This window comes from Simochromis diagramma, unplaced genomic scaffold (genome assembly GCF_900408965.1).
Source record: "Simochromis diagramma unplaced genomic scaffold, fSimDia1.1 OVJJ01000778.1, whole genome shotgun sequence".
Taxonomy (NCBI): Eukaryota; Metazoa; Chordata; class Actinopteri; order Cichliformes; family Cichlidae; genus Simochromis; species Simochromis diagramma.
Window position 1 is genome coordinate 1 of NW_024387438.1, and position 26,221 is coordinate 26,221.

The 26,221-nt window shown below is 41.6% G+C and overlaps 1 protein-coding gene across 3 annotated transcripts in view; it reads right to left on the reverse strand.

Annotated features, from left to right (window-relative positions):
• Positions 1-5,839: 5,839 nt before the first annotated feature.
• The window catches only part of LOC120722444 (protein mono-ADP-ribosyltransferase PARP14-like), a 32,138-nt gene continuing 11,756 nt past the window's right edge, over positions 5,840-26,221 (reverse strand). For all 3 annotated transcript variants that reach the window (XM_040013442.1, XM_040013443.1, XM_040013441.1), the window contains 4 exons: positions 17,938-18,111; positions 17,166-17,291; positions 13,934-14,035; positions 5,840-10,173 (listed from right to left, as the gene is read on the reverse strand). In XM_040013442.1, the coding sequence (XP_039869376.1) occupies positions 7,982-10,173; positions 13,934-14,035; positions 17,166-17,291; positions 17,938-18,111 (2,594 nt within the window). In that variant the 3' untranslated portion in view covers positions 5,840-7,981. The remainder of the gene's footprint in view (positions 10,174-13,933; positions 14,036-17,165; positions 17,292-17,937; positions 18,112-26,221) is intronic.

The following is a 26,221-nucleotide window of genomic DNA, read 5'->3' on the forward strand; positions in this document are numbered from 1 at the left end:
CCCGTGTGGATCGAATCGATTCGGGACCTTGTGAATCGGAATTGAATAGATTCTAGAAATCAGTGACGATACCCAGCCCTAGTAAGCACGTTAAAGTGTACGCTAACAATAAGTCATGGGTCACCAAAAGCGTCAAAGAGACAGGCCTTTAAAGAGGAGGCTGTTACTGATTTTCAGACAGCCACCAAGGACCTGAAAATCGAGCTCTTGAAAGCAAAACAGAGCTACAAAAACCTTCTTGAAAGCAAATTTGCTGCAAAAAATTTTGGGTCTGCCTGGACTTGTATGAAAACCATAGCAGGGTTCCAAAATCCCCAGAGCAGCAGTCAGGTCATTTTAGATGGTTTTAATTCAGACAGAGATTTGCAAACGCTTTAAATATGTTTTATGCTCGTTTTAGTTCTTCTGATTTTAGCGAGGATATTTCTGAACTGAAACAGAAACTGAGAGACACTCAGCACTTTATCATTGAACTCAGCGATGTCAAAAAGGCCTTTCATACAGTCAATGTGAACAAGAGCCAGGGTCCTGATAATATTAGTGGCCGCCTAATTAAATCTTGTGCTGATGAACTCAGACCTATATTTCAGGTTATTTTCAATAAATCCTTGCAAACACAACATGTGCCCTCTCTTTGGAAAGAAGCAGTCGTGGTTCCTGTCCCTAAATCTAGTCGTCCAAAAATTCTAAACTACTTCAGGCCTGTTGCCCTCACTTCAGTTGTAATGAAAGTCTTTGAAAAAATCATCAGGAATGTGATTATGAAAGAGACTGAAGGTCAGCTGGATCCAATGCAGTTTGCATATAGGCCCAACAGAGGAGTGGAGGACGCACTTTTGACTTTACTAAATCTGATTCTTAAACATGTAGAGAGTAAAGGGACTTTTGCAAGACTTCTTTTCATTGATTTTTCTTCGGCTTTTAATACAACACAGCCGCATATTTTAATTAAAAGACTTTTAGAACAGTTTGAAATCAGGAAAAACCTGGTGGCCTGGATTTTAGATTTTTTAACTGACAGATCACAAAGAGTGAGAATAAATGGGGTTCTGTCTGACCCAGTGTTCTCCTCCACAGGTTCTCCTCAAGGGTGTGTCCTATCGCCCTTATTATTCACTCTCTATACAAATATGTGTGAGGGCAGACATGAAAACAGGGTCATTATTAAATATGCAGATGACTCTGTTATTGTCAGCTTACTGAAAGAGGGTGAAACTAACCACGGTCCAGTCATTGATGACTTTGTTCAGTGGTGTGAGGAGTCTTATCTCCAGTTGAACATACTTAAAACAAAACATATGGTTGCTGATTTTAGGAAACAACAAAATGGGCACGGAGTCACTTTAATTAAAGGTCAGAAAATAGAGCAAGTACAATCATATAAATATCTTAGGACCATAATCAACGAAAAACTGAACTTTGACTCCAAATCAGTTTGTAAAAAGGGTCACCAGCACCTTTATTGCCTTAGAAAACCTGCTCATTTCCACATTGACCAAAAACCTTTAACTTTGTTTTATCATTCTTTTATTGAGTCTGTTTTATCCTTTTGTTTGGTGGCATGGTTCGGTCAGACCTCTGTCACAGAGAAAAACTCTCTAAATCAGATAGTGAGATGGTCCAGTTGTCTGATAGGTGAGCCACAGTCTTGTTTAGCCTCCCTGTACTCTAAGCAGGTACAGAGGATGGCTTTATCAATCCTTAAAAATGGTTCCCATCCTCTAAGGGGTGAATTTCAGCTTCTTTCCTCAGGATGGAGGTTTCTATTTCCGAGATGCTATAAAAATAGCTTCGTCCCTGTTGCTGTCACTGAATCAAATAAGAACTGTTTTTGTTTCTAAATATTAAATAACAATATATGTGCTACAGTGAGGTTTATATCTTTATTCGGTATGTATGTTTCTGAAGGGATGGCAAATGGTATCATTTTTCTGTAAAGCAAATTTACCTTGCCTATGGGTATAAATAAAGTTACCTTGACCTTGACAAAAGTTTAATTTAAGCGAACAAAATTGATTTCTGCGTGCACGAAATCTATTTCAATGTTTGCGATTATCCATATACCCACGCAATAACAGCCCCTCTCAATCAGTTGTTGGCATTTGATCACAGATTTGGATGCAAAAATTTCTGATTAGCTGTTGTGGTCTCCAATCAGCGCGGTAGCTACTGTAGCCAAACCATAGCTGGACTGGCCATCGGGCATACCGGGCATTTGCCCGGTGGGCCGCTGGCGATTTTTTGTTTTTATGGGCCGATCAATTTTTTTTTTTTTTTTGGAAGGGTATAAATAATGAAGGGTGTTGGATTGGGCAATTGGTCATGATCGACTCTGGGCTGGACCAATTACAGCCGAGGAGGTCGGATGCACCCTCCCCCTTGTTTAGCAATCTTATAGACGAACTAAAGAAAATGGAGAACAAAAAAAGGAAAGGAGGTGCAGAAAAAATTAGGGCCAAAAAGAAACAAGGCCTTCAGGCAGATGCTGCCAAATGTGTAAAAATAACTGAATTGATTGGCGGTAGCTATGGCATAGCTTCCACAGATTTAGCAACATCAGCAAGTGGTGGAGGCGAGCAGGTGGATAAGGGAAAGGGGAGGCAAGAGGAGGAGAGACCCGAGGCGGCCACCGGTCATAGTGGCAGAGGAACTGAACTTCAGGTAAGAAGTTATGACCTGCTGTCTATCTGTGTCAGATATAAACCAAGTTTAGGTGGAGTTTATTTTCGTTGTGCTGACTTTTTACAGTCGCTTAGAATAACTGGTACTGCGTACTAGCTAGCACGACGGCGTTTATATACTGCTGGGCGGGTGCTATGAAGTTACTGATAGTAAATTTTATTTTATGCCTAAGGTTAGTTTCTCAAACTCCTCAAAATCTTAACAAATTGTGCCAATCCTTACATGTTGCACCAGGCTGATTTATCATCTAAAGTGGAGAAGTCTGTGACAGAGGAGACAGAAGAGCAGCAGAGAGAGATGGAGCAAGAGAGAGAAATAAAAGAGATGGAGATGGAGAGATGACTTTATGTCATCCATGAGGGATGCATTTGACATATGTTTCACATATTATAGCCCAACAAGTTACTTATAGCAATTTAAATACGAGCAATCAGTTTTTGGCAAATACCGGAAATCACTTTTTGGCACAACACCGGCTATTGCAGTTAATAATACAACAGCTTCTTGCCATTTTTTGTGTTTCTTTTTATCGCTGTGTAACTGAGTTCAATTGAAAGCCTGCTTGCGCTAGTACCTCTTGCCACAAGTTCCCAGAATCCTTTGCGGTTTTACCCCCGAATGACGTCACATTTTTGGTGGGCCGGTCTCTAGTCAAAATGCCCGGGCCGATTTTTTGTCCCAGTCCAGCCCTGAGCCAAACCCAGGCAAATATCCCTGAATGTGTTTCGTCCAAAACTCAAATGAGGCAGTTGAGCAGGAACGAAGAGTGGCTAGGATTAAAATACTCTTCCTGGGTCACAAAATAATCTTTAAAGAAATTGTCATGCGAGAACGCCCATACGGAAAAGAAATAGTAGAAACTTGTAAAAGACTTGCATAAGATGTGGCCTATTTCATATAGTGAATCATATAAGGCTTATATGATTTACTCATGAAAGTGGCCACTTTATCATTACTTTCATATATTGTTTTAGTAAGTATCCAAAACATACAAGTTTAATTTATATAATTTTTCAAGGGATCTTATATCTGTTTTCACTCTTGTATGCTTTTCATACAAGTTTCACACAAGACAGATACAAACTTTATAGGATTTATATATATCTTTTCCATATGGGCGTAGCTGTGTAAACTTCAAATATCTGCTTGATTTATCGAGACATCACATATTAGAAAAAGTGCTCTAATGTTTTGTAGATGCCTGTTACCCACCAGCTGACCACATACTGGACTGGCCATCGGGTATGTCGGGCATTTGCTCGGTGGGCCGATGGTGATTTTTTGTTTTTATGTTTGTTTGTTTGTTTTTGTACCAGTATAAACCAATTTTTGCCAATTGGTCATGATGGACTCTGGGCTGGACCAGTTAAAATACATCTGAATTGAGGTGAAAGGGAACGCAATTTGTCCCGAAATTCAGCTAGATTGAAAAAAAAGATGCAAAGCTGGAGTTATTCTGGGTCTTTGATGCACAGCTGCCTCTTCTCCTCTCATCTCCCCCCCCCCCCCAGTTGATGTTTGCTGGAGCCACAACCATAAAAGCTGCTGGTCATCGGTTTGGATATCTGGTGAGGGGGAAACATGAAGATGAATCATGAAATTCTATTAAAAAAAACTGGAAAAGTACGAGTTTAGGGGAGTGGTTTTGGAATGGTTAAAAAGCTATGTAGGGAATAGGCAACAATATGTACAAATAAATGAATATAAATCTAATTTGATGGATATAGCTTGTGGAGTACCTCAAGGTTCAGTACTGGGTCCAAAAATGTTTATTATGTACTTAAATGATATCTGCAGAGTACTGGAGATTTTAAAGTTTGTAATATTTGCAGATGACACAAATATACTGTGTTCAGGTGTGGAATTGCCACAGGTTTTGGGGATGATCACACAGGAATTAACGATATTAAAGAAGTGGTTTGATATAAATAAATTATCATTGAATCTAGATAAAACCAAATTTATGTTGTTTGGAAACCAAAAGAAAAACATCGAAGTAGAAATATGTGTTGACATTGTATATTTAGAAAGAGTAAATGAAATAAAATTTCTTGGGGTGATCATTGACCACAAGCTCTGTTGGAAGCCACACATTACTTATGTTCGGGGGAAATTGGCACGGGGCATTGCCGTCCTGGGGAAAGCAAAGCATATGCTGGATCAGAAAGCACTGCACATTTTATACTGTGCTTTACTACTGCCATATATGAGCTACTGTGTAGAGGTGTGGGGAAACACATACAAAAGTAACACACAAACAATAACTATAATACAGAAAAGGGCCATTAGATTAATAATAATGTGGGTACAGGGACCATACAAATGCACTCTTTGTCAAAATGCAAGCTATTAAATTCCAAGACTTGGTGAAGCTTAAAACAGCGCAAATAATGTATAAAGTAAGAAATAAATTGCTTCCCAAAGAAATCTGTAAATTGTTCATAGAAAGAGAAGGTGGGTATGACTTAAGAGGGAAATGGAATTTAAAAATACAAAGTGCTAGAACAACTTTAAGAACGATGTCTATCTCAATTACAGGAGTTAAATTATGGAACAGTCTAACAGAAGAAATAAAAGACAGTAAAAACATAAAACAGTTTAAAGTAAAATATAAAAAAAGAATTTTAAATAAGTATAAGAATGAAGAAAACGGGGTTAACCCAGGACGGTAATGCTGCTGGTAATGGTGTTGTGGTTCTTTTTTGGGGTTTTTTGTTTTGGTTTGTTTGTTTTTCCATAACTTGTGTATCTGCAAATATACACATTCTGTATTTTTCATATGAAAGAAACTATACTGTGGTGGGGCTTGCTAATTTCTTGTTTTTGATTTATGTATGTTTTGCTTTGTTTTGCTTTACTTTTGTTTCATATGTTGTTTGTTTAATTTAAGACTAAAAAAATTTTTAAATGAATGAGAGGTAAAACTTGAGGGGGTAGGGACAAATAAGTAAATACTTCTGCCTACTCCTTTTCAAACAAATAATGGAATGATATTTTGTAATGATTGTGAAGCCACATGTTTGAAATGTTTGAAATAAAAATGAACTGAACTGAACTGAAACCAGGAGATGTCCTTTAGTGTTCATCTCATGTAAACTGAATAGAAATCATATATATACCAACAAGACAGTGTACATCACTGTCACAACTGTGTTTGTTTTGTTCAAAGGCTTTATGGTTTTTCCTATAATGTGGTGGCCGGTCTCTAGTCAAAATGCCCGAGTCAATGTTTTGTCTCAGTCCAGCCCTGGCTGACCGGCTCTTCAAGGGGCGTACTCCCGGCACAGCGTTTTCAACACCCCCGCGGTCTTTCGCTACACACTTTTGCTACAAATCCTCTGTTTGATTTGTTCCTGAGTAGATTGGTTTTGGCTGTGATTATAGTTCAGCTTCATAACTGGACAGTTTTATTTAATACTGAAGTCTTACTTGGAGAGCTGTCAGTCTGTTTTGAATTATACCAGTCATTATCAAAATGTTTCCTCCTCAATTTTTATATATTTTTTTATGTTAGATTTAATTCAGAGTGTAGATAAAACAAAAGAGATGGTGATTGATTTCAGGAAGGTTGGCAGAGATCACCACACAGACCTCACCATAGATGGTGCCGCTGTGGAAATAGTCAGCAGTGTTGAGTTTCTGGGTGTGCACCTAGCTGATGACCTGTCCTTCTCCATTAATACCACAGCAGATATAAAATAGCACAAAAGTCTCCACTCCCTTGGTAGAATCAGAGAAGCAGGACTCTCCAAACTTCACCTTAAACCATTTTGCAGAGGCACCATTAAAAACATTCTGACACAAGGTTTTACATCTTGGTTTGGCAGCTGCAAGTCCTATGAGAAGCGACAACTCAATAGGATTGTTAAGACTGCCAGGATTGTTGGTGCCCCTCTCTCGTCTCTGGAGGAGATCTACAAACAGCGATGTATATGCAGAGCTATCTTCATCATCGGAGACTCCCACCACCCGTCTCATGGCCTGTACTCCCTCCTGCCTGCCGTCTGACAGGAGGTACAGATGCATCAGCTGCAGAACCACCAGGATGCTGGAAGGGTTCTTTGCAGAAGCTGTGAGACTGATAAATGGACTGTGCACCCTCTCCATCCATTCAGCTATTCACACAGATATACTGTAAAATCCACAAGCAAGCTGTGATGCTCTACATATGCACACACACAATATACTCCCCAGATACACACACTGTTTGACTTAGTTATCCTCTACCTGAATGAGCGGGACTATGTTGTCATGGTCTGGGTGAGTGCTGGTTTTTTTTCCACTGAGTCACTGTTCCACCCCTGGGCAGAGTCGCTGCTTTCCTACATGTCTCCACACCTGCTGGCAATTGAGCTGCCAGTACTTAAGACCAGCACTCACCACTCCTCTTCGCCAAGTCTTCAGCTAACCACTCCATCCTGTTGTCACCTCCATCCTCTGGCGATACACTCTTTCATCCTGAAGCTGGTTTGTGCTTGGCAGCTCTTTGCGTCACAGCACCTCTTCGACCTGCCTGTCCTCCTGTCACAGTACTCAATCGGACCATGTTTTCCTGGAGACCGAAACTGCCTCACTTTGACCACTTACCTCTCCCTTGCCATTCCTCCACCCGCCAAGTAAGAATGTTTCTTCATGGTTCATACTCACCAGGATTTACAGACTCAGCCACTAAAAGTTGTCTACTCTCATTCTAGTGTTCAGTGTTTCCTGCCCCGTGCCCCTGTACCTATCCCCTCGTCACAATTCTCTGGTGCTTTTGTAAAATCGAGTATTTCTCATAGTTTAGTATCACTTCTGTTTATCACAGTAATTGAAGTACCATGTTATTCCTCATAGCTCACAGTATTTGTCAGGCCCTGGAAAATAAACTTTTGTTAATTACTCATCCTTGCCTCTGTGTGTTATCTGCATTTGAGTCTGGTTGTCTGCTTCAGTCTTGGCCGTGACATATGTATACTTGAGTTCATTTTAGAATTTAGATTTTATGTTATTTATCCCTGTTTATTGCTGCAATTTATTGCTGTCCTTTTATTGCTCCTTTTTGTTTTTAATTTGTATTGACTATTGCACTATAGAGGCTGGTGAGAAACAGTATTTTGTTTCAGCCTGGGTAGCACCATTCTAAATGACAATAAACTTAAAACAAAACCCAAAACCCATAATAACATTATAGAACCCTCGATCCTGTGATCATGATGCTAGTCAGACTTGCAGTTTTCCCTTATTCCAGTATTGTTTTCTAAACTAGTCTAACTAGTTGCTCACTGCAGTAAAAGTTCATTATTAAAAAACTTTAACATTACCCTGAAGCTCCTGTTCGTTTCCCGCCTGCTTGCTGTGGGATGGTCATGGTAGGTCCGAGGTCTGAGAACTCCTTGCTCACAGCTGTAGCCATGACTCTGATGGTGCTATCGTTGTTGTCCACCAGGTGAATCTCAGTTAATGATCTCAGACCTTGTGGGCTGTCACAGTGCTCCCGAACTGCCTGGGCTATGGTCTCAGCACAGAGGTCAACAGGGAAACCAAAGATGCCCGAGCTGATCGCTGGCAGTGCAATGCTGGAGCAGTTGGCCATCTCTGCTTGTCTCAGACTTTCTCTAACGGCAGTCTTCAGGCGTGACACTGACGTCTTCTTGTCAAAGTCAGAGAATCGTGGACCAACTGCATGGACAACATGTTTGCAAGGCAGGTTATATGCATCTGTTATGATGGCGTCACCTGGACGTAGACGTCCATTTTTAGCGACGTAGTCGCTGCTTTCTCTCTGCAGCTGTGGTCCTGCAGCCTTTAGCAGTGCCAAAGCCAGGCCACCAATGTGGTCTAAGTCCTCATTAGCTGCATTGACCACAGCGTCCACACCAAAGCTGCAGATGTCCACCTTACTGACAGAAATCAGAACTCCACTGTTGGTCTGCACTTTACAATAACAAAGCTTAGTTTCTTCTTCATAATTCTCTGCTGCTTCTTCTTCATCATCTTCAATCTCTGGACGAAGGAAGACCGCACATCTTAACTCATTCATTAATGTAGACAGTAACATTTTTCCTTGGTTTTGGAAATATTTCTTTGCTCCTGGCTTGTCCACAGTTAAGGTGTCAGTGAAGAGAGCACTGGCCAGTTCCATAAAGGAAGATTTGGCTTTCTGGACATGAAGACGAGCACCAAGGATGCTGATGCTCTGCTTCTGTACATAAAACCTTACTGATACATCATTATCTTTAACAATACTGGACCATTCCTTTGATTTCTTCTTTTTAATAAACAAAACAACAGCACAGGATTGGAGATGAAGGATTTCTTGGATTTGTGAATTGCTTGCAATAAACTCCTTCAGACTGTGGCTGACCTCTTTCACTGGATTCACAAAACCCGCCACTGTTATTTTGTTTCTTCTTTCTGGATGCATCTCAATGGCAACCGTTTTTTTCTTGGATAGGTTGTAGGTATCCAGCAGCTTTTGCTTCAGGTGGCCCCAGGTGGGAAGTTTTAGAACTTTTTGGTCTTCCACTTCTACAATCTGATGAGCCAAAGCAGCCTTCATCTTACTTTCTGCATCAACAAGGGCTCTGTCAGAACTCCCGAACAGGAGAACACTTTTGTTGTCAATGGTGTAGATTGCACTGATGCCTTGAGATGTGAACAGATCCTGGGACATGTCCATGGGATCCAATGTTCTGAGAAAGTCTAGAAGACATGGGGGGACATTCTGATGTTTCTTACTCATATTCATTATCTTCTCAGAGATCCATGACTTAGTCTTGTAGACCTCTGCAGGGAGTCCTCTAATTGTCAACTTCTGGGTGCCTTCATCATGAGAGAGTTTCATCTCAGGAGAAATGTCCAGAGTAGCTTTCTGGAGCCCTTCCTGCTTCAGGATATAAAACATTGCAGGGGACAAAATCATTTCCTCAGAGATGCTGTTTGTCTGTCGTTCAATGTGACTCATGGCTTTAAGAAGGATCTTCTCCACAGGAGCCTTGATTTTCTTTAATCTATCAGCACGGCCAGCAACAGTCAGAACCCCTTGTGATGCATCCAGCACCAGGATGGCATCTTCTTTTACAATTGAACGGACATCTTTCTCTGCAGCTCTCCATCCCTGCGCATTTGTTTGACATATGAATGCCGTGTACTGAGACATCAGGCGATGGAAGGCATGTTGGGCCTTATTCATCCAGTTTTCTACATGTTCGGCTGTCAGATCTTGCTGCCTCAAAAACTCTGGCACAGGGCTGAGTTTCACTTCAGGGTCATTCAAATCCACTCTGCAGAAATGTGGACGCATCTGATCATTGATGTGTTCTGATAGTTTCTTCTCCACAAGGAATTTCCAGATAACGTGGTGAACATGCTGTGTGAAGGGCTCGGGCATCTTCCATGTTGGTCGTTCTTTGCCGTACAAGGCGGTTCCCAGTGACTTGTAGTATGGATACACTTTCACTGTGACAGACTTGATCTCGAGGTCTTTTTTAATGCAAATCTTTTCCACAACTGCAGCAAAAGAGGAGCAGAGAAACAAAGGTTAGGTAAGTGGTTACTCTAACCCAGGGGTCGGCAACCTGTGGCTCCGGAGCCGCATGTGGCTCTTTAGTTCTTATACTGCGGCTCCAGGTGGTTTGGGAAAATAAATTAGAAGTATTTAGCTGAAGTGTATTTTATTTATGTTAGTTCTTTTTTAACTTGTAGTTCTAAATTGGAAGATTATTGTGATATTGAAATATAAAAATAAAATTATATTCTATTACTTTTTCATCCGGCCGGCCGGGCACAGCCCGAAGAGGAGACATGGGCCCATCCTCCCGCAGGCCCACCACCTGCAGGAAGTGCCATAGGGGTCGGGTGCATTGTGTGCCAGGTGGCGGCCAGGAGCGGAGGCCCTGGCGGACTGATCCCCGGCTGCCAAGACTGGCAATAGGGACATGGAATGTCACCTCTCTGGTGGGGAAGGAGCCTGAGTTAGTGCGTGAGGTTGAGGGGTACCGGCTAGATATAGTTGGGCTCACCTCTACGCATGGCTTGGGTTCTGGAACCAGTCTCCTGGAGAGGGGCTGGACTCTGTCTCAGTCTGGAGTTGCCCCTGGTGAGAGGCGGCGGGCTGGGGTGGGTATTCTAATATCCCCTCGGCTTGCTGCTGGTACGTTGGGGTTTTTCCTGGTGGATGAGAGGGTTTGTTCCCTGCACCTTAGGGTCGGGGAACGGGTCCTGACTATCATCTGCGCTTATGCGCAGAGTGGCAGTTCAGAGTACCCAGCCTTCTTAGAGTCCCTGGGGTGCTCCACCTGGAGACTCTGTTGTCCTGCTGGGAGACTTCAATGATCATGTGGGTAACGACAGCGAGACCTGGATGGGCGTGACTGGGAGGAACGGCCTCCCTGATCTGAACCCGAGCGGTGTTTTGTTATTGGACTTCTGTGCAAATCACAGTTTGGCCATAACGAACACCCTGTTCGAACATAAGAGTGTCCATAAGTGCACGTGGCACCAGGACGCTCTAGGCCACAGGTCGATGATTGATTTTGTAATCATATCACCAGACCTGCGACCATATGTTCTGGACACTCAGGTAAAGAGAGGGGCTGAGCTGTCAACTGATCACCACCTGGTGGTGAGTTAGATCAGGTGGCGGGGGAGGACGCTGGACAGACCCGGTGCACCTAAACGCGTAGTGAGGGTGTGCTGGGAACGTCTAGCAGAGGCCCCAGTCCGCAAGATCTTCAACGCACACCTCCGGCAGAGCTTCAACAGCATTCCGAGGGAGACTGGGGACATTGAGTCCGAATGGACCATGTTCAGCGTCTCCATTGCCGAAACTGCTGCATTGAGCTGCGGCCGCAAGGTGGTTGGTGCCTGCCGTGGTGGTAATCCCCGAACCAAATGGTGGACACCAGTGGTGAAGGGAGCCATCAGGCTAAAGAAGGAGTCCTATCGGGCTTGGTTAGCCTGTGGGACTCCGGAGGCAGCCGACAGGTATCGACAGGCCAAGCGGAATGCGGCTCGGGCAGTGGCTGAAGCAAAACCTCTGGTGTGGGAGGAGTTCAGAGAGGCCATGGAAAAAGACTTTTGGACTGCCTCGAAGAGATTCTGGCAAACCGTCAGGCGTCTCAGGAGGGGAAAGTGGTGCTCTACCTGCACTGTGTGTAGTGCTGGCAGAGCGCTGCTGACGTCGACTGAGAAAATTGTCGGAATACTTCGAGGACCTCCTTAATCCCACTGACACGTCTTCCGAGGACGAAGCAGAGTCTGGGGATGAGGGGAATGACCCGCTCCTCAGCCTCCCTGGGAAAGTCTATGCCAGGGTGCTGGAAAGGAGAGTTCGTCAGCTAGTCGAACCTCGGATACAGGAGGAACAATGCGGTTTTCGTCCTGGTCGCGGAACACTGGACCAGCTCTTTATCCTCTCAAGGATACTTGAGGGTGCATGGGAGTTTGCCCAACCAGTCTACATGTGTTTTGTGGACTTGGAGAAGGCATTCGACCGTGTCCCTCGGGGTGTCCTGTGGGAGGTGTTGCGGGAGTATGGGGTGTCTGGCCCATTGCAACGGGCCATTCGATTCCTATACAACCGTTGTAAGAGCTTGGTTCACATTGCCGGCAATAAGTCGGACTTGTTCCCGGTGGGTGATGGGCTCCGCCAGGGCTGCCCTTTGTCACCGGCTCTGTTCATAATTTTTATGGACAGGATTTCTAGGCGCAGCCAAGTGGTGGAGGGCTTTCACTTTGGTGGCCTCAGAATCTCATCTCTGATTTTTGCGGATGATGTTGTTCTGTTGGCTTCATCGGGTGAGGGCCTCCAGCTCGCACTGGAACGGTTCGCAGCCGAGTGTGAAGCAGCGGGAATGAGGATCAGCACCTCCACATCTGAGGCCATGGTTCTCAGCTGGAAAAGGGTACTTTTTCATCGCTCAAAATAAGCGTCACACTCGCGGAAGCCGGTGTACCCGCCGGAACGCCGCGCATTTATCGAGACTTTCAACCCCAGGTAGGTCAATTATGAATCTTCGGAGCCACATTATGTCAGCAGCTGTTCTCCACCGTGAACTATGTTAAAAACAAACAGCGCTCACGCCTCACAGACGACAGCTTACAGTCCTGTAAAGATGAAAGTGACTTTGTACAGCCCCGATTTGCAGACGCTGTGCACAGAGGTTCAGGAGCAGAAGTCCCACTGTTAACATATCACGGCAGACCCGACAATGTTTCCATGAACATGCTTTTCAGCATCTCTTTACTGACCACTTTTCACACATGGTTGCTGTACGCATACAGCCGGCTGTAGCTTTGGGTGTTAAAGGTTGCTGACCCCTGCTCTAACCGCTTGGATTTAGAAAATAATTTTATAAACATCCATCCATCCATCCATTCGCTTCCGCTTATCCTTTTTCAGGGTCGCGGGGAGCGCTGGAGCCTATCCCAGCTGTCATAGGGCGAAAGGCGGGGTACAACCTGGACAGGTCGCCAGTCTGTCGCAGGGCTAACACACAGGGACAGACAACCATTCACACTCACATTCACTCGCACATTCACACCTAGTGGCAATTTGGATTATCCAATTAACCTATCCCCACAAGCTGCATGTCTTCTCTATAACACATTTCATGTTGAAATTAGGTTATTTAAACAAATGTCAAATTAGGATCTGGACAGTTTACCATTTTTCAGTTAGCTAACTATTTGTACAGTAATTTTAACTACTTGTTCGTACATTAAACTTATACCTTTTGTTATTCTCATCATCTTTAGTAATAACTGTCACTTTTTGCCCAGGTTCACTTTTAAAAGCTCAAAAAGTTATGCTTATTTTGTTTTCCATTTGCCCCTGTCTACTGAAGAGGTGTCCCCTGCTTTAGAATTAAATTACTATATAAGCAAAAACACGAGAATAACTTTGCTCTTACTCCTGGTCTGCATCATCTGTCCTTGTTTTCATCTTAGCTGCTTAGCTTCCAGTAAAGGGAACTATTAATCATACAGTATACATTGTGACAGCTTAGTTAGAAGCATTTGTCCATATTTTGCTAAACAATTTGTGTTTAAAGATGTGTAGGAACTTTGTAATAAACCATCACCGTTATCCCAACTTCTAATCTAGATCTCTGTTAGAGCTCACTAAACTCTGGTGGATTACTGAGAGAAATCATTGTTGTGGGTTTATAATCTGTTGAAACGACCAAATTAAAATAATGAATATATACCGAACTGAATCCTAAATTTAGTCACTTATAAACTATTAAGTTTAAAAAACTAAAAGCACCTTTAGGGTCGCTGAATGTGATGATGGCAGCCTGTTCAGCCGGAATCATGACGATATTGTCTGGCAGATTCCAGTTCTTCTCGAAATACAGCTCCAGCATGTCTAGAAATAAGACAGAAATTCACAGTTTTACAGCTGCTTAAAGGAGAAATTCACTTTCTAAAGGTTATTGTCCTGGTCACTCTATGAAATTTCACAATAACATGAAGCGAGTGTCAGAGTTCATCAAACATTTTTTTTCACCATGAAACACCAAAGTAGGAGCCCAACACCCACCGGACTCATTCCTGGTGGGTGATGCCCTTTGTCACAGATTCTGTTCATAATTTTCATGGGCAGAATTTCAAGGTGTAGTCAAGTGACGGAAGGCTTTCACTTGAGTGGTCTCAGGATCTCATCTCTGCTTTTTGCAGATGATGTGGTTCGGTTGGCTTCATAGGGTGATGGCTTTCAGCTCGCCTTGGAACGGTTCGCAGCCGAGTGTGAAGCGGTGGGAATGAGAATCAGCACCTCCAAATCAGAGGCCATGGTTCTCAGTCGGAAATGGGAGGAGCACCCACTCTGGGTCAGGGATCTCGCCCCAAGCGGAGGAGTTTAAGTATCTCAGGGTCTTGTTCACAAGTGACGGGAGAAGGGAGCGGGAGATCATCATCGTCATTTATTTATATAGCACTTTAAAAACACACCTGGTAGACCAAAGTGCTGTACAATACTAATATGCACATAGTAATAAAAAACAGACATAGCAATAACAATAACAAAAAAAAAAATTGACAAAAGATCGACAAATCGAAAAAAGATCGACAGACGGATTGGTGCTGTGGATGCTGTACCGGTCTGTTGTGCTGAAGAGAGCTGAGTGTAAAGGTGAGTCTCTCAATTTACGGCTGAGTGTCTACCTGCCGAAGCTGGATGCAGGCCCGTGGAGGTGGCGGGAACCAACCTTCTTCTGATGATGAAACAGAGACTGCAGCGTGTTGTGCGCTCTGCTGAGAAGGTGATTGGCTGCAGACTCCCATCTCTGCAGGACCTGTACACCTCCAGGACACTGCGGCGTGCAGCTCGGATCTCAGCTGACCCTTCTCACCCTGGACACAGTCTGTTTGACCTGCTCCCCTCAGGCAGGAGGCTCCGGTCCATTCGCACCAGAACCTCTCGCCATAAGAACAGTTTCTTCCCCTCTGCTTTCGGACACATGAACAATAACCATATGACTGTTCCCACCACTAACACATGACCCTACGCTGTGTTCACTGCATCATTCCATGTTTGGCACTGATCACCACCTGCACTCATGTATATATCATGTATATATCTATCCACTTAGCACTTTTAATTCTTATTCTTATTTTTATATTTTTATGACAGTATGTTGCACTGAAGCACCGCAGCAATTTCCTAATGTTGTAAACCTCCTCAACATCTGGCAATAAACCCTTTCTGATTCTGATTCTGATTCTATGATGTTGACATTCTTATTAATTCTTTTAATGAACACTGTCTTGCCATTCTTACTCAGGTTGCTCCTCTCAAAACTAGTCATTCCACTGTTAGTTCCTGCACACCATGGTTAAATAATCAAACCCGTGGTCTTCGACGCTCCTGTCGAAAATCAGAGCGTCTGTGGAAGTCCACTGGTCTGGTTGTCCATCGTCAACACTTCAAAGAACTTCTTCACTTATATAATGAGTCAGTCAAAGAGGGCAGATCCTCTTACTTCAATAATCTCATAAATCGTCATAAAAATAACACAAGAATTATATTTGATACCATCAACAGTATTGTTTCTCCTGCAACTCAGCATGCTGTGCTACTTTAATTCGGACCATGATCATAGCTCCTCCTGATCTATATTCTAAAATCAGTCAGGTTCTTGCCTCTTTCTGTCCATCTGTCAAGTCAAATATTCGAAATCTTAGAGTAATATTTGACTGTACTTTGGGCTTTGACTCACACGTAAAATCTCTGTCTCGTTCCTGTTTCTTTCATTTAAGGAATATGTCTAAACTGCGACATACCGAATTTCCCAGAGGAACCCACCCGAGGGATTAATAAAGTTTTATCTTATCTTATATGGCCTCCTTAGCTGAACTGGAAAAAATTGTCCATGCATTTGTGTCATCGCATTTAGATTATTGTAATTTCCTGTTTACCAGCTTGGATAAATCATCTCTTTCTCGCCTCCAAGCTATACAAAATGCAGCAGCCAGGCTACTAACTCGCTCTACCCAGCGAGCTCACATCACTCCTATTTTATGTTCTTTACATTGGCTCCCAATAGATTTTAGAATTCGTTTTAAAATTATTGTTTTAACGTACAGAGCACTAAATGGCCCCAGATTATTTATCCAAGCTTCTCACAAAATACACTGCTGCTCGCCGTCTCCGCTCACAGACTCAGAGTTTGTTGGTTGCTCCCCGAACACGACTGAAGACGAAAGGGGACAGAGCCTTTCAGTCTGTGGCACCAAGGCTGTGGAACAGTCTACCTCTACAACTACATTTGGTTCACTCTGTGGAATCCTTTAAAAAGCAGTTAAAAACTTTACTGTTTAAACAAGCTTTCTGTTGACCAATGCTTTTTCCATTTTTCCATTTTTAATTTACATTTAACCTCTATATTGTGTATATTGTGCATTTCGCTATTTATCGTACTGTTTATTTTAATCTTTGTGTACACAGCTTTGTGACTACCTGTCTATGAAAAGCGCTTAATAAATAAACTTTACTTACTTACTTACTAAATGTCTTAATCGCAGCTTTACTAATAATGTATGGATTGCTAGTAAAAGTAAAGTGAGTAAAATTTTATTTATATAGCAGCTTTCTAGACAGAGAATCAGAAAGTGCTGCACATAAAACAAAAACATAAAACAGGCAAAAATTAACCAAAAGCAATTCTAAAAAGGTGAATTTTTCTTTTTTTGTTGTTGTTTTTTGAAAGTCAATACCGTTTACACAGTTCTTGGGCTGAGAGGGAGAGAGTCCCACACTCAGGGGCCACATTGACAAAAGCTCTATCACCCTTAGGTCTCATCTTAGTGTATTTTATAGCAAATAAGCCCTGATCAGATGATCTCAGGGACCTGGGGAACATAGGGCTGTAGAAGATCAGAGATGTAAGCTGGTGTCAGCCCATGCAAAGCTCTAAAACTCAAAACCAGGATCTTAAAATATAGTCTGAATTCAACAGGAAGCCAGTGTAACTGAAATAGCAACGGACCACATGTACCTTTCACCACAGTCGGAGGAAGACTCTCTACTCGGATGTTCGTTGCTGCCTCCAAAGGCCGAGCAGTCAGTCCTTGTTTCTTCATCTTTGTGCTGCTCTGACTTACAGAGAGGAATCTCTCCACATCTGCAAAATAATCCAGATTAATGCTTTGAGACTGAAACATGATGAGCGAGAAGTGCTGGATTACCACATATCATCATGTTCTTAATGAATGAAGCTGTATGGATTAGGGTTGGTCCTTGTTTCAAAATGCATAGACTACATTATTTATTTACCATATTTAATAATCCTCCTTTATTGGAGACAGATATGCTGTCATTTTATGCTGTTTCTGTTCTTTGCAATAGATCCTGATTCAAGGTTAGAATCCATGTTATAATGAATAAGAGAATGAATGATTGCACTGGTTGTGTTCACAGAAAAATATTAAATGAGCTCCTGCATGTTGTGATCATATTTTGTATGTAGACGACTTTATGTTGTATGTAAAGCAACAAAGATGTTGAGATGCAGTGGCAGCAAACAGAATGGTGATAAAGGAAAGCAGTGATAAGTTTCTCTGCTCAAAGAGGAATATTGTGTCTGTTGACTCATTTGTGTTCATTCATTCATTTACATTATTGAAATCTCAAAGTACTAAATATTTAGACAGTTTAGTCAGGTTTAAAATTAGACTCAAAGGTTAACCTAAAGGGGATTTTGGATGTTTGTCCTTGTACTGGCTTGTTGTGTTTGTGTATGTGGAAATGTCCAGCTGTCTGCTTCCTACCTGCAGGGCTGCTGAAGGTGACCACAGCTTTGTTGGATTCCAGGATCCTCTCCATGCTGTAGCCGTTCTCATCCAACCCAGAGATGTTCTCCACCAGCATGGAGAGCAGATCTGTGGACATGTTGTCTGTGACGTTTTCCAAAACCACCGCACAGCTCTGAGACGACTCTGAGTCTGAGAGAAACACACAAACCTGATCAAAGAAAGTGTCTGTGAGCAGTGAGGGAAGGAGGCTTTTGTTCGGTCTGTTAATCCTAAAACTTTACTTTCAGCAGCATTTCTCTTTCTTTAATTGGAATGGGGAGGGGGGGGATTTGAGGCCGTTTGCTTGAACTTTCTATCAGACTTACAAGAATTATTAACTTCCACTATTAAAATGGGCAAGGTCATCATTGTTCGAGATTTCAACATTAATATGCATGACTTAACAAATAGTACCACTAGGGAGTTCCTGAACATTATGAACTCTTTCAATTTTGTTCAGCATGTAGCAGGGCCTACTCATACTGCTGCAAGCGCTTTATTGATGACTCTATCATTTCTAAGTTTTCCTGTCTTGTAATTTTAAAACTTCTTCCAACAAGGTTGACCTTCTAACTAATTATTTTAATGAACACTGTCTTGCTATTCTCAATCAGGTTGCTCCTTTCAAAATCAGTCATTGCTCTGTTAGTTCCCACACACCATGGTTAAATAATCAGAATCTGGTCCTCGACGCTCCTGTCGAAAATCAGAGCATCTGTGGAAGTCCACTGGTCTGATTGTCCGTCGTCAACACTTCAAAGAACTTCTTCACTCATATAGTGAGTCAGTCAAAGAGGCCAGATCGTTTTACTTCAATAATCTTATAAATCGTCATAAAAATAATTCAGGAGTTCTATTTGATACCATGAGCAGTATTGTCTCTCCGCCACCCCAGCATGCTCTGTTACTTTCTGATGAAGATTGTAATACTTTCCTCAGTTACTTCGTAAATAAGGTGATGGACAGAAGGAATGGACCATCTCCCCAAGTGCTACCATTTATGAAGATACCCCTTGCTGTCTTGGGTCATTTACCTTTTCTCCAATCACACTGTTGTGGATGTTTTCCATTTAAATAAAGCCTGCAGACAAGCGGCGAGCGGTAGCTAACATTCTTTAACCAAAACGCAAAAAACCCCCAGAAAACTAAGCTTGGTGGAGAGCCTACGTGGGGCAGACGGTCAGCGAAGTCTCACTGAGCCTAGCATAGCTCTCAGTTAAATACCTTCTCCCCTTCTTTCCCCCAGTCAAGTCTGTCCCGTATTCAACAACAACAACAATCTTTATTTATAGAGCACATTTAAAAGCCTTGGGCATACCAAAGTGCTTTACATAAAGCAATAAAAATAAAACAGTTCACACATTAACATCAAATACATAAAAGTAACGGATTATGTTCACAGATAAAAGCCACCAATAAGAGTAAACTGCAGCACATAGGTTATAGCAAGGTAAGACTGTACCACCATGATAAAAGACACCAATAATGGAAAGATAGCAGAGAATTTAATACAATACAATACAATAGGTCAATAGGTCACTGCAAGCAAGCCAGCATTTAACTGGTAGAAAAGGCAAGTTTAAAAAGATATGTTTTTAGCCGTGATTTAAAAGAATGAATAGAATCAGACGCCCGGATGCCAATCGGGAGATTGTTCCACAGCTCCGGTGCAACTAGAGCAAACGATCGATCACCTCTAGATTTCAGTCGAGATCTGGGCTGAACCAACAGTGACTGTGAGGATGACCTTAAAGCCCTAGCAGGAGCATATGGGTTTAAAAGTTCCTTAAGATAGCTTGGTGCAGTGTTATTGGTAATTTTAAAAGTAAACAACAAAATTTTAAATTGAATACGATATTTGACAGGCAACCAGTGCAGATCAGCAAGGACAGGAGTAATGTGGACAAACTTCTTGGTTTTAGTTAGAATGCGTGCTGCAGCATTCTGAACTGTCTGTAATCTATGTAAAAGGGAAGAGTGGAGACCACAATAAAGTGAATTGCAGTAATCAAGCCTTGACGTTACAAAGGCGTGGATGAGCTTTTCTAGGTCTTTATACGGGATATAGTGCCTGGTCCTAGAAATAAGGCGAAGCTGGTAAAAACTGGATCTGACAACAGCAGACACTTGTTTATCAAGTTTAAATGAGCTGTCAAATAAGACACCCAGATTCCTAACAGTGTCAGAGAAAGAACTAGTGAGAAAACCAAAGGCATCCCGAAGTTTGGCACGAAGGGCATTACTACCAAAAATCATAATTTCAGTTTTCTTATCATTAAGGATAAGAGTATTTGCCAAAAGCCATTTCTTGACCTCACACATGCATTCTCGAAAGCTATTCAAAGACAGAGCAAGATCATCATTTAACTCAAAATAGATCTGGATATCATCCGCATAATAGTGAAAAGCAATGTGGTATTTCTCAAAGATAGCACTTAAGGGAAGCATGTACAATGAGAAAAGGGTAGGGCCTAACACAGATCCCTGGGGGACACCACAGCAAACAGGTACAGCCGAAGAAGAGGATGTGGCCAAATGTACCGAAGAGAGCCGATTGGAGAGGTAAGATTTAAACCAATCCAAGGCAGCGCCCTTAATGCCTACAGTGTGCTCAAGTCTCGCCAATAGGATGTTGTGGTCAACCATGTCAAATGCCGATGAAAGATCCAATAGCACTAGGACAGAGGGGCGTCCATTGTCAGCCATTAGTAAAAGATCATTGAAAACACGAAGCAGCGCTGATTCAGTGCTGTGATGTTGTTTGAAGGCCGATTGAAATTTATCATTTATATTCAGTATTCAGTATTCAGTAAGTGAAAATAAAATAAACAATAAAAGGTGAATCAAATGGACCATTACGGCAAGGCTGGGATGGTCAATTTGGTAAAGTAAATCCGTTGGGCATCTTTCTTTGCCTTTAGACAACAATTCTGATGCAAAAGAGCCAAACGGGACAGGCAAAAAAAAAAAAAAAAAAAAATACTCTAAGTGACTCTTGAGTGTGCTTCCTGTCACTCTGAAACACCTCTATGACCTGTCCGGCAGTCTTTTCCTCCATGCTGTCACTTCCTGGCTGCAGATGATTGAATGGGGCTGACAGACGGTGATATCAGGCAAACGACTCACATTTAAAAAAAATAAAAGGACAGGAAGTGCCCGGAAGAAGGAAGAGAGAAAAAAAGGAAAAAAAAATACCTTCTCCAGGAACAAAAGGCAGTACACAGCTGTGTGTGTGTGTGTATGTATGTATGTATGTATGTATGTATGTATGTATATACAGATAGACTGTGTTCCACCTTATTTTAAACATGCAGAAGTAACTCTATTAAAAAACAGAATTTAGATCCTAGCTCCACTAGTAATTATTGACCTATTTCAAAATTGCCATTTTTAAGTAAATTACTAGAAGAAATTGCTGAAAATCAGTTCAGGTCCCTATTATGTAAATTACATATTTATGACCCTTTTCAGTCTGGCTTTCAAAAGGAGCACTCTATGGAGACCGCTGTCTTAAAAGTCTATAATGATCTATTAACGGCATCTGATGGTGAATGGCCTGTATTTATATAGCGCTTTACTAGTCCTTAAGGACCCCAAAGTGCTTTACACATCCAGTCATCCACCCATCCACACACACACACACTGGTGATGGCAGCTACATTGTAGCCACAGCCACCCCGGGGTGCACTGACAGAGGCCAACATCTGATGCAGGGATTTGTTCTGTGATCATGTTACTTGATCTTAGCGCAGCCTTTGATACCATCGACCACAAAATTCTACTTAACAGGTTCAAGGTTTTAGCTGGTATATCTGGCTCTGCCCTAGACTGGTTTTCTTCCTACTTATCAGAGAGGACTTTTTCTGTTAGGACTGATAAGTTCACCTCTAACGTTGCTGCCCTAACCTGCGGAGTGCCACAGGGTTCAGTTTTAGGTCCATTAATATTTTCTTTTTATATGCTTCCTTTAGCTGGCATTATTCAGTCTTTTAGTGACCTGTCTTATCATTTTTATGATGATGACATCCAGCTGCATATGTCCTTTAAGCCTCATCAGCTGGATAGACTGTCAACCCTAGTCCAGTGCTTAACTCGGGTTTCTGATTGGCTTTCAAGCAACTACTTCGTTCTAAGCCAGTTTGTGAATATGAGAGTGAATGAATAGTGGAATTGTAAAGCGCTTTGAGCATCTCGAAAAGCACTATATAAATGCAATCCATTTTCATTATTATTAAACACGAATAAGACCGAGACCATGATCATACCCCCTCCTGAACTACATTCTAAAATTAGTCAGGTTCTTGCCCCTTTCTGTCAAGTCAAATATTTGAAATCTTTGAGTAATATTTGACTCTTCTCTGAGCCTTGACTCATGTAAAATCTTTGTCCCGTTCCTTTTGCTTAAGAAACATCTCTAAACTGTGACATATGGTCTCTTCAGCAGAATTGGAGAAACTCATTCATGCAATACAAAATGCAGCAACCAGACTACTAACTTGTTCTAGCAAGCATTCTCACATTACTCCCGCCTTATATTCTTTACACTGGCTCCCAATAGAGTTTAGAATTCATTTTATCATACAGAGCATTAAACGACCAGGCCCCAGATTATTTATCCAAGCTTCTTATAAAATACACTGCTGCTCACCTTCTTCACTCACAGACTCAGTCTGTTGGTTGTTCCCCGTACTCGACTGAAGACAAAAGGGGACAGAGGCTTTCAGTCTGTTGCCCCAAGGCTGTGGAACAGTCTACCACCACAATTACGTTTGGTTGACTCTGACAATCCTTTAAAAAAGCAGTTAAACTTTTCTGTAGTGAAGTGCGGATCGATCCTGAAATATCGATTCCTCCGATACCAGTCATTTACGTTCTAGAATCGATTCTCACATTAAAATATCAAAACTTTAGTAATTTAGGGTAAATTTGTAGTTTATCATTAACAGGAACACAGTGGAAACAAACTATAACATTCTAATTGCCTACATTCAAAGGAACTACTTCCTCTTCCGCCTTTCATAGTCATGTGCGAAATACGGCTGTATAAATGTCTCGCAACCCCTTGGTGTGGGCACTCACAACAATGGCTGAGCGTAATTGGAGTCATGTGCGAACGTATTTTACCTCCACAAACAGCGTGGTTTGCGATACATGTGGCAAAAATGTTGTGGCCATACTAGGGAGACGTTCAAAGGGGCTGTTTGGGGGGGCGGGGGGGGGGGGGGGGGCTTATTTATCGGATAAAATAAGTTAAATGTCACCGTTGTTATTGGCCGGCCCGGAGACAGCGGGGGTGTCCAAATTCAGAGGCTGCTTCCACCTGAGGACCCGCCCTTCGCGGTCTAAAGAAAGCCGGGTAGTACGTCACGAGCTCCCTTGGTGGAGTAAAACTCTGCCGTCTGCTCCTTGCTATCTAAAATATAACCGGCACTGGCATAAACTCTCGACCGTCTCACACTTTGTTTAATTTGTTTTCTGTTTGACGTTTATTCAGCTGTGTGAAAACCCCGGAGGAACCCTCCCGAGGGATTAATAAAGTTAAATTTAATTTAATCTAATCTAATAATTTGATCTCAGCCAAACTGATTTACTCACGAACAAATAAAACACTGAAAAAGCCAAACAAGAACATTTTTAAGTTATCAAAGTGACTTATATATCATGTTTAACCTGAGTAGTGAAAGACTGCGAGGTTTTGAAGACGATGTGTCGGCTCAGATATTTGAAGTTCACACAGCTACATTCTCACCTGAAAATATGTTAAAAGTTTTTTTTGCGACCCAGAAAGAGAAATAAGAGTGATATTAAAACTAAGTAGCTGCCGCCATTGTTGGAAACTGGAATTGGCTGGGCCGCGCTATGAATTCTGCGATATGGTTTTTCAATTTTGTTGTCCGGGTGGAAAATCGGGAGAAATTCGGGAGAATGGTGCCTCCGGGAGATTTTCTGGAGGGGCACCGAAATTCGGTATTCTCCCGGAGAAATCGGGAGGGTTGGCATGTATGTTTGTGGCAACATCACTAACCTTGTCAAACACCTCAAAGTAAATCATATCATAGAATACACTGTAAAATGTAATATTGTGTTTAATTAAAAATTAAGTAGGCAAAACTCAGTTTTTATCAATTTGTTATTAGAACTTAATTTAAGTAACTTACCAGTACTTTTTATGCAAAAATGCTGATCAACTCAATTTATTTGAGTTTTCTTTACTTAGAAAAACTAAGTAAGCGGGAAGTTTAGCTTCTCAGTGCGGAAGGATGAAACGATGTGGTTTGAAAATGCCACGACACTACCGTCCTCCTCCCTAGCACAGATCAGTCCGCTTTTACATGGCTCCAGCATTTTTTCTGGAATATGTTGAACAAACCTAGAAAAGCGTCAGCTCAAGAGATTATTGTTGTCATTGCTGTGGATCTTTACCTGATACACTGACTTGGTGAGTAAATGTTTACTCTTATTCAAACTGATTTTGTGGCTTCTCTTAGTTTAGCACCAGGTTTATAATCTTGCTAGCTAGTTAGTGTTAGCGTTGCTGCTGCCGCTGGGCTCATGTTACTTAAAAATTAACACCACAGCCTTAAAAACCTTATAAAATATGTCTGTGAAATTTTCTGTTTATTGTTTGAAATAAAAAAGTGAGATAAGCGCCTAGACAAAAGTTTTCGGGAGGTGCAACCGTTAGGGGTGGGGTGTATTTTCAATCCATAGCCCTAACTATATATGTGTATATATATATATATATATTAGGGGTGCAACGATACACAAAATTCACGGTTCGGTTCGGTTCGATACTTTGGTGTCACGGTTCGATATTTTTTCGATACAAAAAAAATGTTCATGCCTTTTTAATTTGTCATTTATTAAAATTATAAATATATATTTTAACTCAAAAGTACAGTTTTTAAATTTAACCCTAACCCTTGTAAGTGTTTTTTATTTTGACAGCGAATGTGCACCCCTGGTTATTTAGCACAGCTTAACTTTCTGTCTCGCTAGCTTGCCCTGCGCTCTTCCTTCTGATGATGCTGTCTGTGTTGAGCGCTCAGTGGATCTGCGCTGGACAGTGCAGCCTAGGCGGAGTAGTTGAACGCAGATTCACTGAGCGCTCAACACAGACAGCATCGTCAGAAGGAAAGTTGATAAAAAAATTACAAATTTTGTATTGTTCTTTTTTTTTTCTCCCCTTTGGTTTCTTTCTTTCTCTCCCCTCTTTCTTTCATTCTTTCCCCCTGTCCTATCCCACAGTCATGTCTGTCCCGTTTGCAACTGAAAATAAAATAAATTCATAATTATAATAAAGGTCAATCAAATGGACCAATATGATGATCCACTTGGTAAAATAAATCCGCTTGGCATCTTTCTAGGCCTCAAGACAACAATTCTGATGGCTATAGATCCAAACGGGACAAAAAAAAAAAAAAAAAAAAAAATTAAATTTTTTTTAAAAAATTGTATTGTTCGATACATATGCGTACCGAACCGAAAGCACTGTATCGAACGGTTCAATATCGATACGAATATCGTTGCACCCCTAATATATATATATATATATATATATATATATATATATATATATATATATATATATATATATATATATATATAGATATATCATGTTTAACCTAAGTAGCAAAAGACCGCAGGTGGGTTGAAAACGACATGCCAGGAGTTAGCTGTTCTCGCCCGCTCTATTGAGCCTTGTGGTGGTCAGGGCTATCTAGACTGACAAGTGGGACAGAATGTCACCTCTCCACTGGGCAGGGAGCCTAAGATTGTCTAAATTGGAGTCTGTTCTATACCAAATGCAGAAAAATTGTTTTAAGAAAGCAATTAAGTTCGTGTTCCAAAAAATATGATTCTTTGCTTGCAGGACAACAGGAGAGATGAGTCCTCCGTCACAGATGGTGTGGTCAGTGAAGATGGTCGCCTGCAGGTTCAAGCTCATTGCATCTCCAACCCACATCCACTGCCACTGTACTTAAGGGAAGTTAAAGACTTTCTTCCGCACTTAAATTTGGATCACCTATATCAATGACAATCATTCAGGCAGTAATGCCTGGACTGGAAACAAGCCATCCTTAAAATATTACAACATTCCAGCTCCTGTGTTGAAATGAAAAACTTGTTGTTTAAATTAGAGACTGCACTTGTGACAGAACAATAAATATATTTTATTTCGGTTATATAAGTAATGTAAGTACAAAACAAAGTTTTGGTAGGCCTAAACTTTTCAGAATAATTAAATCTGAGACTTTGT